The 15,331-nt window shown below is 38.9% G+C and overlaps 1 protein-coding gene across 1 annotated transcript in view; it reads left to right on the top strand.

Annotated features, from left to right (window-relative positions):
• LOC117489391 (guanine nucleotide-binding protein G(i) subunit alpha-2) overlaps positions 1-14,604 on the top strand; it is a 52,009-nt gene extending 37,405 nt beyond the window's left edge. The window contains exons 2-9 of the mRNA XM_034138621.1: positions 458-500; positions 4,837-4,978; positions 7,449-7,609; positions 10,080-10,208; positions 12,109-12,238; positions 12,393-12,546; positions 13,375-13,591; positions 13,680-14,604. Of these exons, the coding sequence (XP_033994512.1) occupies positions 458-500; positions 4,837-4,978; positions 7,449-7,609; positions 10,080-10,208; positions 12,109-12,238; positions 12,393-12,546; positions 13,375-13,565 (950 nt within the window). The 3' untranslated portion in view covers positions 13,566-13,591; positions 13,680-14,604. The remainder of the gene's footprint in view (positions 1-457; positions 501-4,836; positions 4,979-7,448; positions 7,610-10,079; positions 10,209-12,108; positions 12,239-12,392; positions 12,547-13,374; positions 13,592-13,679) is intronic.
• Positions 14,605-15,331: the final 727 nt, after the last annotated feature.

Genomic DNA, 15,331 nt, shown 5'->3' on the forward strand with positions numbered 1-15,331 from the left:
AAACTTGTTATGTAAATAAGTTATTGGGCTTTTTTCTTATCAACTTAGATTTGTTAGAAAATGTTTAGTTTTTTTTATTAAAACATGAATACTGTGTAATATATTTGTACATGTATATTTAAGAAGTACAAAATAAAACAAGCACAAGGCTGATTTGTGGGCCAGATTTCATTATACTTTTTGAATTTGCTGAGGGCCAATTCAAAATGGCCTGCGGTCCGCATTTGGCCCCCGGGGCAACATTTGGACACCCCTTGCTGTAGGTGTAATGTAAGAGAGAACAGGAGGCAGGTCCAGGATGAAACTGAGTTCTGCTGCTGAAGGCAAGACTGGGAGGCGAAGGGAGGGGAGTGAGACGAGGGTCCAGATGTGAGGCGGCCTCGCTGGCTGCCTGTTTACATTTCTCAGCTAACGGGAGTGTATTTTTAACCTCTGCTTGTTTTTGTTCTCTCTGCAGGTGCTGGAGAGTCGGGGAAGAGCACCATTGTGAAGCAGATGAAGTGAGTAACTTCTCATTGTTTTGCTTTTCCTCCCATATTCTCAGACAAATTAATTTATGGTTTAACAGCACAATTACATGCATTTGGCATATTTACACAAAGGTGGATTTACAACACTTATTTAAGGATCAGTATGTTCTGTAAAGCTGTTAGAATAATTAGAGCAGCACATTCATTTGTGGATGTTAAAGAAAGTGGGAAGAAGAAGTATCACCTTACAACCAACTGTGCTGGCTTCAAATCTAAGCCCTGTTCCTTTTCTACGTGGCGCTTTGTAGAAAATAATACCATGTTCTCGGCGGCCCCCATGTTCCAATGACTCATGTTTTTAATTTCCACTTAAAAGAAAACCTGAATAGAAACGAAAATTGAAAAAAAAGAAAATATACAAAAATGTTAATAGGTTTCCCCGACAGCCATCTTCTGAATGATTAAAAGGCACCCTTTGACATCAAAATCCTAAAAGTCGCATAACAAAAGTGGATGTAAGCACTTTGTGTTGTTCATTTGCTGATGGTTTTGTGGTAAAACTGTGTGCTTGATGTGACTCTCATGCGATCCTAGTATACAACTTGATGCACCACGTTCTGACAACATACAGCCACATACAGCCTAGGTCAGATAAGACACTTTTTTTTGCTGTGATAGTACAAGAGAAAAGTTAATGTAATTCGTAATCAAGAATAATCGTCTTGTGTTTCATTGTAATACCCCATGTCAGAGATCAAATCTGGGTTTTCGGAAATTCTGAAATTGTCAAGTCAGGCAGAAGCGTTTAATTACAACATGTAATTGTTGTTTCACTGAACATCAAGAGAAATACCAGAGAAAGTCTGAAGGAAGCAGAATGCATTAGTCCATAAGTGTCTTCCAGTGTAGTTTCTAATAGACACACACACACACACACACACACACACACACACACACACACACACACACACACACACACACACACACACACACACGCAGACACACACACCAGGTATATCTTATTCTGCTCTACAGCTCATGTTATATGCAGGGGTGTGCCTCCTTCGATAAATGCAATCTTCTGAATGCTGAAATGGTGAGAGCTGCTTTGGGTTTGGCACCGTTAGCATGGCATTCTTGGTTTAGAGCTAACAGGCTTGAAATAGGCCATTAACCCACATTGAACCATGAATAATTTTGTACCAGCGTCATGGAGGAGAGAAACATTTGTTAAGTGATTAATCAAATCTAGCGGGGAGTCCAGTCACTGCGCAGAATACAGATATCTGTATGTGTTCTGCACTCTCTATACGTGGACCACATCAGGTACCAAGGTACATCTAATTATTCCAGTCTAAATGCTTCCAGTCAGTTTTGCATGTGTACAATCTAGATGTAGTCTGGTGAAGAAGGCCCACCATTGTTGTTGCTGCACTGATTGTTATCTGACAAGGCTTTGGTAAGCATTTGCTAAGGATATCATTTTAGTCGGGTTGTACAAAAGATGATTGGCAGTGCTCTATGACACTGAAGCATCAGCATGGACACTTCTTCACTATATTTTCTTCCACTCAATGGACTGTCTGTCAAAAATATGGACCCTGGAATTGTATATACCAAGATAGGCTTCAGAATACATTTAAGGCAAGACATAGAACATACATTTGCTTTGTTATGGCTAATTTTATTTCACATTTTTAATGCTACAGTAAAAGGACACAACATTTTAGAGTGAGTCATGTTGATTTCTCCTGCTTTTATCTGTAGGGTTAAACTAGGTCTTAAAGGATGTTTTTAAAACTGAAAGACCAGGGAAACTATAGCCTAATAGCCTCACAAAGTGAAGAACAAGTGAGCTACTTAAGTTTGGGAGAAAGTGAGTCAAGTTATTATGTAAAACACGTCACTTGATTTGCTGATTGTTCCTGCTTTTAGGCACAGGGTTTAACGGATCTGAAAGGCTGCTTTTAAAGGCGGTAAGACCGTAACTTGAAACTTTCTGAGGGAAATCCATAATTCTCAAAGTTTCAAACGTGTTCATTGAAGAAAAGGCTTGATATGTTCAAACTAACATGACATGTCTCAAAGATATGTGAAAAGACTTGAGCAAAAAGGAAGACACACATTAGTCGTATGTGTCTTTATAGCCTAAGCTTTTATTTCTGTGTGATGAAGCACAAATGAAAGGCTGGGGTCATGTTCGAGGATCACTCTTGTCAGTCTTTCTTAAAACGCATGTGCAATCTCTAATTACCAAAGTTATTTCTCTTTATACATTTTTTGATCTTTAATGTTTGTAATCCTCTCACTGAGATCACGTTAAACCCACTAACTGTATATAGACTTGTTTCACATGTTGACTCGCCATAGCATGAAAAAGACATTATTGATGCATACACTAAACCAGGGCTGTTGCAAATGTTCCCTGTGAAAAAGATCTAGCTATGCCTTTGACTGACGGAAGATGGAAGTAGAAAGAGCACAACACCGCAGTCTTTTCTTACATTCAGAGGAGTAGGAGTGACTTCTTTCGTTTACCTAAAAATAGAGAACAAGCATAACTCAGTCAAGAGGAACCCCTCAGTCCCACACTAGATCCAGACTTATATGAGCAACGTTTCTCTCTGGTTGTCTCTTTTTATGTAAGATGGACAAATAATGGATTTCAGAGCCTCTCTCTGACAGTCACAGGAAACTGCAGTACTAATGATGGGGTTTATTTGTATCTACTTCTTAGGAAGAGATCAGAAAAGTTCCCTCCTGTTTCCACTACACCTACATGTTGCGACTTAAAGGATAATTCTGCTTACAAAAGTATAACAGTCAAAATAAATGAAAGCATTATTGATGGGATTCCTATGTAATCCAGTGTTATTGTATCCTGCTGAAATCCTCCCTGAATGAAACACGACTTGCGAGTTATTCTTAACACAAAAGTATTGAATTATTTAAAAAGGGGAAGGATGCAGCTGAGGTCCACACGATATCACTACAATGTTGTGGTGTGGTGTGAAGAGCGCCTTCATCTGGTCATTTCAAATCCCTCTTTGGTTTTGTTTATCGTATATCATCAACTATAGTTTGTTTAGGTCCTTTTTGGGGTTCTTTGGTTCGGCTCAACAATAAATCTAAATGTTTTTGGAATCGAAATTTGATATCATAATTGAAATTACAATATGTTTTAAAGCCAACATATAATATAATAATATTCTTAGTTAAATTGAGATGTTGCAGTTTACTAATCTTATTGTATAGCTTAACTTAAGAAAAAAATGTAGAAACTTGTTAAAACTTTGTACAGATCTTCACAAAAACTCACAATTTTTTATGATTATTTTCAGTGAAAATGAGATAAATCATCCAATGTCCACATCTTTCTAATGTTGGATAGAGATTAAAATACCTACTTAAAAAGCCGCTTCTAAAACAAACTGTGCAAAGTGCTTCATGATCATGTCATCAACTATTAGAAGTAATGTTTGAATGAGGGAGAACAGAGTGGGCTTTGAGTCTCTTGGCTGGGCCTCACAGTGTTCGGAGCGAGCTCACTTGCATTTTAATGAGCTCCCATTCAGCACATCACACAACCAATGAGCATCCTGGCTGTGGTCTCTGGTCTCATGGCAGACAAGAGGAGATGGTTCTGTTTGGTTTCAGTCTGAGAGCTTTTTTCAACAGCATGCCTCTCTCTCTATGTAACCCATCCACAAGCCCCACAAGCAAGAACGTTTGATTCTTCTCAAATCTTTGGCAGTTAATTTGCGTCTTTTCTCTCAACACGTTTCTTGCGACCCTGTTGACTATTTATAACAAACGTTGGAAGGTTTTGTGATCACGAAAAATGTGACTTTTCAGAGTCAGTTAAATCTATTTTTTGGCCCATTTCGCCTGAGGAAAAGAAGTTGCCTAATAATTATTCACACCTTCATTTAGGGTGTTGATCTCCTTAGGCTACACCCTCCCTCATTACACAAATAGACATCCCCTGATATGCTAAAATCCAATAAGCATTCAAGTTTATACAGCTTGGAGTTGGAAAATATGCATACAAATGATGATATGGTCAAAATACTCACTTGCCTTATCATTGTGTACTCAGTGTATGATGTCATACATGCAGGACTATATACTCTTTGATGGATCTAATTAAGTGATAATTATAAAACCTTAACTTAAGTTATTGTAAACGACAACCGTTTCCAAATGAGATTAAATATTCAGTGAGATCTGGGGCAAAAAGCCAGCAAACACTATTTAACACCATTTTATGGATATGCATGTTATGTTTCATTGTCACATTGTGATTTCATCTACATTGACATGCCATTTGTCTCCCTTTTCCTCCCTTCCTCTGCTCTGTTCTCAGGATTATCCATGAGGATGGGTACTCAGAAGATGAGTGTAAGCAGTACAGAGCCGTTGTCTACAGCAACACAATCCAGTCCGTTATGGCCATCATCAAAGCTATGGCCAACCTTAAGATCGACTATGAGGAACCTACAAGAGCGGTAGGTATCTGACACTAAAGTTGAAGGTTTTTACACACCATCATCCTCTGCAGCAGCAAGACCAAGGACAATGTTTGAATTGTTTTGGAAAATATTATGCGGCTGCTAGCTTAAGCCATTACAACACTCAAAAGACCAATGTTCTTTTAAGGATTTAAGTAGAAGTCCAATTGTTCCCGTGTTTGAGGTAGTGACAGAAGTAACTGATAACCTGTTAAAGTATAGTGTAATATATCTGTTATATCATCTCTACTAATCACCTCCAAAGCCTCCACCGCCTCCTTCCTCACCGCCTTGAGGATTTGAGGCAGCAGGAATTATGCAGCTAAAGAATTTCTCTCGAGTGCAGTGTGACAGTCTCTACTCGGAAATCAACTCTGGGTAGCAGATGCTTAAGATGGACTCCTACAGTGCCATGTATTTTCAGTTTATAACTGTGTGTTTTGAAACAGTAAATCATCTCCACCCGGGGAGATAAGGTGACAGAAATAAAATGCTGGCATTACTCATGAGAGTAGAAAATGCCATCATCTCATGAATGTGATTCATATATTCTATTTTCACAGATCATTTGAAAGATCATTTCTAGTATAAGATAAGTAAGTATCTGGAGAAGAGTCTCCATAGTTCCTTTTGATTAATCAATTTGTCAACTCCTACATCGAAGTGAACCTAAAAAGATTGTGTTTGAATTGATTACATGGGGAGAGAAGGAGACAGCTTTTATTCCCTTAGCACAGTCCAACATTTCATACCAATTACACATATTTCAACTCATATCTTATACTTCTATAAAAGTCGATGTATGTTTCTAAAAGCATGTGAATACCACATAGGAAATTGTAACCCACCTGATCCCCAGACTTGAATTGGAATAAGTATTAAAGCAGATGTGCGTCATGTAGTGGATACAGTTCTGTGCTTGGTGGCTCTACACTAAAACATGCCTTCATGCAGGCAATTCAATTTAGACCTGTTTGTAAAAACCATTACTTTGCAGTTTCTCTAAATCTTTGATGCTTTTGTTGTCTCCAAATGTCCCTCTCCTGCGTGACCTTCAGTTGGAATTGGATAAATATGGGGTTTTTTTGTATGGAAAAAGCTTTTTGACTACTTGGCATATGTGAGGATCCGCTCTGCCAAGGGAGCTAACTCAGCATGACAGGTTCTGCTGGACAGAGTGAATTAGTTTATTTGAGTTTATTTGAGAAACACCGTCCACCACTGCTATGACCTACAGAGAGGACAGACTAATCTGGAACATTTCACAGTTTTCAATGAAAAAGACAATATTCGTCTCACCGTGAGAGAAAACGTTCAGCATTCAGCATTATTCTGAAATCAGCATGTGACCTAATGGGTTTGTTTGATCTCTTCATGTAAACACAAGCAACACGCTGCTTTCACTGTTTGCCAAATGTGACAATTCCTGCAGACTATTGGTAACCAAGTAGTATTTGATACAGCGCACACATCACTCATTGCTTGGAGTTTTCTTAACTAGTTTTCCAAGATGTGCTGCTTACAGATTTGCAGAAGTTGCAAACATTATTCATGACAGGGTCATAAGACTATTTCAGGTCGAATAAGCTAATTATTAACTAATCCATGGAAGTTTGCTCTTAATACCTAACATCAGAAGTTTACTTAAGCCTTCAAACGCAGCGGGTCAGAGGGGTGCGGTGGAGGTGATGTAATCTGTGGGCGATGCCCTTCTCAGAGTCCCAGTGAGTGCAAACTAAGTACAGTTGCAAAATGTCATTGCTCACTTATTATGTGTCTCAGGGTAACAAAGGCAAGTACATGCCATTACTTTTAATATTAATGTCCTGCCTGCCATTCGATGCATCTGCTTTTCCAGGCCACTTAACTTTAATAGACGGATTCATTACCGTGCAGAGTTTATGGCAGGTGACTGTGAGACGACACCATGCCAAGTAAGCCACTGATCGATCCTTCATTTCTGGTTCTTTACTCTTCTGTTTACTTTTACTGTGTCTTCACTTCCTTCAATATCATTTGTTGTGAAAGTTTACAGTTTGACATTAGACATGTCTGATTCTATGGAGTGCAGAGGGCTGCAGGAAACTTCAAATGATATAACATTTGGTCGGAGCTCTTATCTGCAGTGTCTAAGTAAAGTTGTTTTTAAAAAGCACCAATTACCACAGGCACATAATGTTTTCCCTCGCTACTTCCAGCTGAAATCTGAGGAGTCTGTGCTGCTGACGTATGGTAGTTTTCATCACAATTCTAAACTCGTTGTAATACTAACATGCATCCATGCCCACCATTACTGGGCCCTGCAGGAAGTGGGATATTATTAGCCATGTGAAAAAGATGTCCTAAATCAACTCTGCAGTGCTTATCAGCTTTGTCCATTGAAAAAGAAAAACAAGTGACACTAGACTTTGTATCTTTCTGTGAAATCGGCTCTATCTAATGTGTTGTGTGTGTCTCTTCATGTCAGGACGATGCCCGCCAGCTGTTTGCTCTGTCCGCAGCAGCAGAGGAGCAGGGCATCCTGCCAGAAGATCTGTCCAACGTCATCCAGCGGCTGTGGGCTGACGGTGGCGTGCAGGGCTGCTTCACACGGGCCCGAGAGTACCAGCTCAATGACTCCGCAGCATAGTGAGTGCCTTAATGACATAAAATAACATCAGAGAGCAGCTGCAGTTATTAATAATGAAGGCCTTGCTGTTTTGTTTAACCCAGGGCTTTCACTTTCAAACACCAGTTGTGTCGCTAATCCACAACAACATGGCAACCTCAGCCTCTCTCCGCAGGTCTTAATTACTTTAATGAATCTAATTTCTGAGCACTCAGTGTTTTTGACAGCGTTGTTATAATGTACCAGTATAATAAACAGGGAGAACACGAGGTAATTGTGAGAGGCTGCTGGTAAGAGGTGAGAGGTTATCACTCGTACCCTGTGGGATGAAATCAGAGAGCCTGAGTCTTGTCGCAAGCTGCAGCAGGAATTAGCTGATTTCTGTTTAATACACTCAGCCTTTGATAACACCATGACACTGCCAGAATGTGCGCTGAACTGTCAGGGGAGTGTTAACTCTTTCACAAGTGATTGCTTTGCAGTAACGGCTGTATTATCTTCCACGGGGAGCGATATTGTTCTCTGTTTGTGTTGGCTGGTATTAGCATAGCTTCACCTTCTCTGCCTCACTGCTCTTGTTAAAGCTGAGGGGACCTGGAAGCTAACAGGCTAACATTTAGCAGCTGGGAGATTGGACAATGTACCGTCATGGCTTTGTCGAGCTCTGAGAGAGTTGGTTGCTTTAAGAGGGAACTAAATGAGTCTGGCAGTAGAGAATAATCCATGTCCGAGCACCTGCTGAGAGCCAGAGAAAGGAAGGGAAGGATAAAGCGAGAGAGATGGCACGGCTCTCATTAACTGAACCTCTCTGCGATGACTGGTTTGAGAGAGAGGGACGTGTCATTTACACTCAAATAAAAAATGAATCCAGCTGCCATTATTTTAGGAAAAACATCTTTCCACATTTCTGGGAGTATCAACATGAAACAGTCTCTCCTAACGCTTTAATGATTCTGTGTGAATGAATATAAAGTATATTAGGGTTCCACACTAGGTCACTCATAACTGTTTACTTCACGGGTGAAAAAAAAACATGTTGAAATGGTTTTAATTGTTCTTGTAAAACCTTTTAAAATGACCATTATTTTACCTTTGACAATTATTCTGTCACATTACATTTGAATGCCTTTTATGTATTAAAGTGTAGGCAGGCCAAATTAAATTACTCTTAAAGGCTTATAAACGCAATGGCTAAATCAAGCTGTGCTACAGTATCTGATGTGTGGACTACAAAAGCATCCTAACCCTCTGCCCGTGTGGAGCAGGATTATGATTAAACTGTCGTGGCATGAAATAGTGGTGCAGAGGCTCTAATATCTACAGCCGGGCTGAATGGGATAACATCCAGCACCAACACTTTGTTTTATAACATCGTTTTTTCAAGCTAGTTAAATATTGTGCTGAAAGAATGACGTATAAATGTACTTTTGGACTTTTATTTGTCTACCAGGGTAACTTTATAGTTGTGAAAGTGGATTGTGGTCTTATAGTTAGTGTTTTATCAGGCTTTAGGTATGCTGAACAGTGTGAATGCTTTATTGTCCATTTTTGAACACATACAAGTTTTTCTTGAGACAAACAGAGCATCGTGTCAAGATATTACATTGACATAGGTTTGTACATACAAGTCATTATGTATTGTGTGCATGTGGATATGAACAGATCTCATTGCAGGATTCAGTGTATGCATTGCTTAACCATACTACATGATTTTGTGATTGCTAACAAAGGAAAATGTAATCAGGAAACAGAAATCTGCTACCAGAGCTTTTCCTTACCATGATCCACATCATTTGCTTACCTTGCAGTGGATGCTTTCCCATGGCTGGGATAGTGCAGAGTATGTGATATAATATACATCTTTACAATGTCTGTATTCAATAGCATGGTCACAGACAATATATTGTATGCTCCTGTCACTAATGGACATGTTGCATATCTTTTCAGGCATTCAAAAAGTCAGCAGATATTCAGTTTCGGAAATAATTTGTTATCTTTACACTTTCATATCAAGACCCTGAATACTGGGTGCTTGATCATTCATGTCAATGATAAAAAAGAGACTAGGACAGCACGTCAATTTGGCTTTTAAATATTACCACACGAATGTTAATCCTACTCGTGTGTATTGCATACATGCTGAAAAAGGACGTCTTGCCCCATTTTTTAAGGGTTTATTTTGTGTGTTGTCCTAGTTTCCCTTTCCTTTTCTTACTGTAATGTACATTATATAACATGAATGTTCATGGCTGTGTGATCTGGTATAGCAGGGCGCAGCAGCCTTGTACAGCTCTCATCACTGTCACTTAGTACCTGGCTGTGCTGAGACGACACAGAGCTGCTAGCGGGCCTTCTCATGTCTGTGAGAAGGAACAGATGAGACCTTTCACCTGAAACAACCCAAACCCTTAACATCTTAAGGTCCCTTTTATTTCTGCGAGGTTACTGCACAGTGTTAATATATATGGTGTGTGTCCTTGTTCCCGACAGCTATCTAAATGACCTGGAGAGGATAGGCAAGCCAGATTACATCCCCACACAGCAGGACGTGCTGCGGACCCGAGTGAAGACCACAGGCATCGTGGAGACGCATTTCACCTTCAAGGATCTGCACTTCAAGTAAGACACTCCCTCCTTTCACAGTTCTTACTTAAATCTTCATTTTGTAAGATGCTGATGAAGTATTAAAAGTCTAAAATAATCACTTTATATTGTACAGCTAAATATTTCATTTGCAAAAGAGACGCATCATATTCGTTTACATAAAAACTGTCCCTGCTAATATACAGTGGGGATGTTTTAGAACACGTCATCACTTATATTTAATGGCTGTTTATTTTAGAGCATCAAATGGTAACCACACTAATCAGAGGGCGACATGCCTTCAGGACTCGGGCTCAGCAGGGGACAGTCATTATTAAATGAGGCTCATGCTCACCACCTGAAGTAGCTCCACACATTAGTTATGAGCTGTGCTGGAAATATCTTGCATGTTTCGAAATGTATCAGAAAAAATAATCATTACAAAAGCAGAAACTCATTTGATCTTTAAGATATTCTCAGTGAATCACTGTGTGTTAGTTGATGACAATAACAGACTTTAAACGCAATGAGAAAGCCATTTAAAAGTCATATCTTATCAGAAAATCAACTGTTGTCACAGAGTACTTTGTTCTGACAATTATGAATCGCTAGTGACTGACACATTTTGCCAACTGAGGTAATTGATTTTATGAGTCATGAGTTTCGGTTTGTGTCTGCCACAACACAATGCTTCCCTTTTTTGGAAAGTCAATACATTTTGCAAGAAGAAAAACATTTATTTACCGATTTGTCAAGTTGCTGATTGATTTCAGCAGCTGAGATAAATATGTCTTTAACCAAAGCAGCGTGTCCCTCTAGACACAGAGAGAAACCGAGGGGAACCTTCAGAACGGTGACATATCCCACACACAAAAGATGTAGACATGTGTGGGATGTTAGTCTGTATCACAGCAGGATATTAGAGAGGAAGGAAGTTATTTCTGAATACAAACACATTACTAGCCCTTAAGTGTCTTTGAATGCTTGTTTTTTGCCATGCTTCTCAGAAATGTACTTATTTTGACAATGTAAATATGTTCTTCTTGCCTATATGTTCTGAAAACATACTGTTTTCCCCATTTGTATTTTAATATCTGAAGTCAGCTCTCAATCCATACACAAACATGCTCTCATACATAGCTAATGCAGACTTTAGTCACTATATTGGCTTTTGAAACAACACAGAAAACTGGTTGTGAATATTCAAAATCACCTCCAGTCAGACTTCATTTTAGCTCATTTGAAGCTGCAGTGGAAATGAACCGCCTTCTGTGGTGCGTATATAATATTTAAGACTCATATTTATGTCTTGATTTCATTTATTACTCTTTGGAAGACATAAACCAAATCCAGCCAGCATATGTTTACCTCCAGCACCTCTTCAGTGCTGCACTGCCGTGATATATTTAGCTATGTAAGCAGCACTGGAGAGGAGCACACTGTTGAGGTAAACAGTTTAATGTGTGTCACTGTTATAATGAGCTCCGCTTACTCAGCGTTAAGCTCGCCCTCCCTGGGTGTCAAAGTTCTGCTGTAATGAAACAAATCCTGCAAAGTGAAAACTGCTTAGCAGGAAGAATAAGTGTGTCTCTCTGCGATGCTACGATGGCTACACTCTGCCTCTAGCTGCCAGCTGAAAAGCCTCCTCTCCATGTTAGACGGAGAAAGTCTTAAGTGTTGCAACGTCCAGACGAACATCCTCCATCATCCATCTAGGTACCCTTCATCTTCATGAATAACTCAGGATCCCAGTAAAAAAAACCTTCTGCTGCCTTGCCTCATCCTGCCTTAAGGCTGCCTGTTACCACAGCAACTGCACTGAACACTGAACAAAAATGACGAGGCCTGTGCAGAGTGTTGTTTCTTCTCCGGCATTATACTGTATATTTATACTGTGTGTGTGTGTGTGTGTGTGTGTGTGTGTGCGTGTGTGTAGGATGTTTGATGTTGGAGGCCAGCGTTCAGAAAGGAAGAAGTGGATCCACTGCTTTGAGGGAGTCACAGCCATCATCTTCTGTGTCGCCATGAGCGCCTACGACCTGGTCCTGGCTGAGGACGAGGAGATGGTGAGTTAGGCTTATCCTCAAAAATGTTTAAAAGCTTTGCACGAGGAGGTGATTCCCAGGAAAATGGAGAGGAGAGGTTGGGTTGTCAGGGAACGTTTTTTTTAATAATGATAACGATCTCTTTATCTCCACATGTGTACCCCTCCCCATCCAGAACCGGATGCATGAGAGCATGAAGCTGTTTGACTCTATCTGCAACAACAAGTGGTTCACAGAGACCTCCATCATCCTGTTCCTCAACAAGAAGGACCTGTTCGAGGAGAAGATCGCCCACAGCCCCCTGACCATCTGCTTCCCCGAATACTCTGGTACGGTGGGACCGCCTCGATACAAACACAGGACAGGACCAAACGATAGACCACAATTTAATTTTTTTAAGCAGTTCTTTACTTTAACAAGTTAAATATTTTGTAAATAGGGTGTAATAATTACTCTTGTACTTAGGGTTAGAGTCTGCCTCTGTATAGAACCATTAAACCAGGCTAAATCTAGACTCACTTTTTGCCTCTTATGTGTCACTATCACATTGAAGTTAAAAATCCGTAAAGACTCTTCTTACCATACAGATGAAAACATAATCTGATATGATAAAGATATTATACCTATTTCTTTATTTGCGACTATATTTACCAGTCCAGATAACCAGAAAATATCTTTCCCCTTTTCATATGACAGAAAGAAATATCAATGGATCATATTATTTTGAAAATGTTAAATAATAGAAAATATCTAAACAAAGACTAATCGTGGTAAATTGTTAACATTTTGTTTCAGATTGTTTAAAATCAGCTAAACCATTTGTTATTTAGACGTCCAATCTTTGTTTGGATTTGGAAAAGATCTGAGCCGATTATATATGTTTTGCAGATGGTTAGAAGGGTCTTTCTGGATACTGAAAATATCTCCTGACTAGGAAAGAGTGTTTAAACAACACGTTGGATTTTCAAACATTGCCGGGTGGTCAGAGATACAAACCGATGATGTGACTCTAATTTAATGATAATACCAAAGAGGCAAAAATGGAGGGATTGGCAAAATCATTCCAGATGAATTGAACAAGAGAACAGAAAAAGACCCTTCAGAGAGTGTGTTCTCCTCAGCGACTCAGCCTCTCCTCTCTCACTCTGTCTCCTCAGGCCCTAACAAGTACGAGGAGGCCCAGGCTTACATCCAGACCAAATTTGAGGACCTGAACAAGAAGAAGGACACCAAGGAAATCTACACCCACTTCACATGCGCTACCGACACCAAGAACGTGCAGTTTGTGTTCGACGCTGTCACTGACGTCATCATCAAGAACAACCTGAAGGACTGTGGCCTCTTCTAAAAAAACAAATCTGAGAGAGAGTCAAGGTGAGTTCAGAGAGAGAAACCTGGCAGGTCAACGGCTGAAGCCTGTCAGAAATAATGACTGATAGGTGTGTTTGTTTTTGTTTTTCAGATTACTTGAAGAGTTCCAATGACCATGAAGAAAGGGGGAGTAAACACACCATGAATGACTGCACTGGCCAACCACGATTTCTGCTTTGATCTGCTTTTTATAAAGACACCTAAGAGACTAAAAACCCGACGAGACTCGCAGAATTTCATCAAATGCTGATCCAGTCGCTCGTATTGTTAACTCTTTGGGCTATGACCACAAAATCAACATTTATAATTGTATTTTTGTTCTATTTTTTTTTTTCTTCTTTATTTTCAATTACTAAAGGAGGTAAAGGAAAACTTTTTTATATAAATGCATTTATTTTACTTTTAGAAATTCTGATGTGCAATTATTCAACTTTTAATCACAGGAAGCTTATTTTTTAAAAGATGAAGCATGGACATAAAATATGACTGATAAAGGAAAGTGCTTTTCTTTTTAATAATGTTTACATAAGTTCATCATTCATAGCCAAACCGTATATTGTTCTGTATGACTCAACATGGCAAACATTGGCTCTGTAATCTGCATAAATGATCTAACATTCCTACGAAAACAAAAATAAAAAATGTTAAATTGCTGAAAAAGAAAAAAAAAATGCTTCACATGCTGGGGGAAATTATGACAAAATTCTAACTGATATTTAAAGTATGTGTGTAACTAACATTCTCTCACTTTTTATAGTACCATTTCCATGTCTGTCGTGGTATGTGTGTGCCTTGACTTCTGTTTACAACCAATTCCTAGATATGCTTTCAATACTGTTTGACCTACTGTGCGCCCATATTTTTCTTGTGTTTTCTGCCTAGCACCTATGAATATATAGTGATTATTAATGAGACAAAAATCTAATTCAGCAAAAGGTTAGTGTTTTTTGGTAAATATTAAAATGCTTTTAAAGTCCTATATGATTTAATTTAAATAAAAGTAGAGATCACCTGAACCGTGCACGTTTTTTTCCCCTCTTGTTACTTCTGTTATATTGCAACACATTGTGTGGGTAACTTCACAGTTGTTTGTCATTTCTTTACACAAAAGGGTTAAAAACAAACAAGGATACATAAAACTGAAGTATTGGTGTTTAGAATAGTTACTTTCCACAAAAGTGAGACTTTGTAGCTGAAAAGAAGACATGGTGGCTATAAATGACAAATAAGGAATGATAGTAAATGCTTAAATGTAGTGGAATAGCAACACAGTTATAGAACACTATAACTGGATGTCTCTGTAGTAAAGTTATGTTGGTATTAAGTCTAGTTGTATATCTAAAGTTTGCTAACATTAAACAATGTATTCTGATTATACCAGACCAAGTGAGGCTACATTGACAAGTCTTGAGTATGACATTTAGCTATGGTGTATTCTTTTGTAAGGGGAGGTTTTATTTCTTCTATCAAAAGTTACATAATCTCGCTTCAAGCCCTTTTGTATATCCCTGGCCTTTTTGAAAATGTCAACATCCCTGTACATATTGGGTATAATTATTCTGTTTATACCGACAACACACAGGCTGACCGAACCACAACTTCCTGCTGAAATTAAACTGGCCGAGGGCTCCATCTAGTGGACAATTAATGTAAGGATATCAATTCTTACAAACATCAGTGTCTCACAAAATGTTCTCTAATCAAGTCAAATCAAGTTTTATTTATAATTCACATTTAAAAACG

Source organism: Trematomus bernacchii, unplaced genomic scaffold, assembly GCF_902827165.1.
Source record: "Trematomus bernacchii unplaced genomic scaffold, fTreBer1.1, whole genome shotgun sequence".
NCBI classification, from domain to species: Eukaryota; Metazoa; Chordata; class Actinopteri; order Perciformes; family Nototheniidae; genus Trematomus; species Trematomus bernacchii.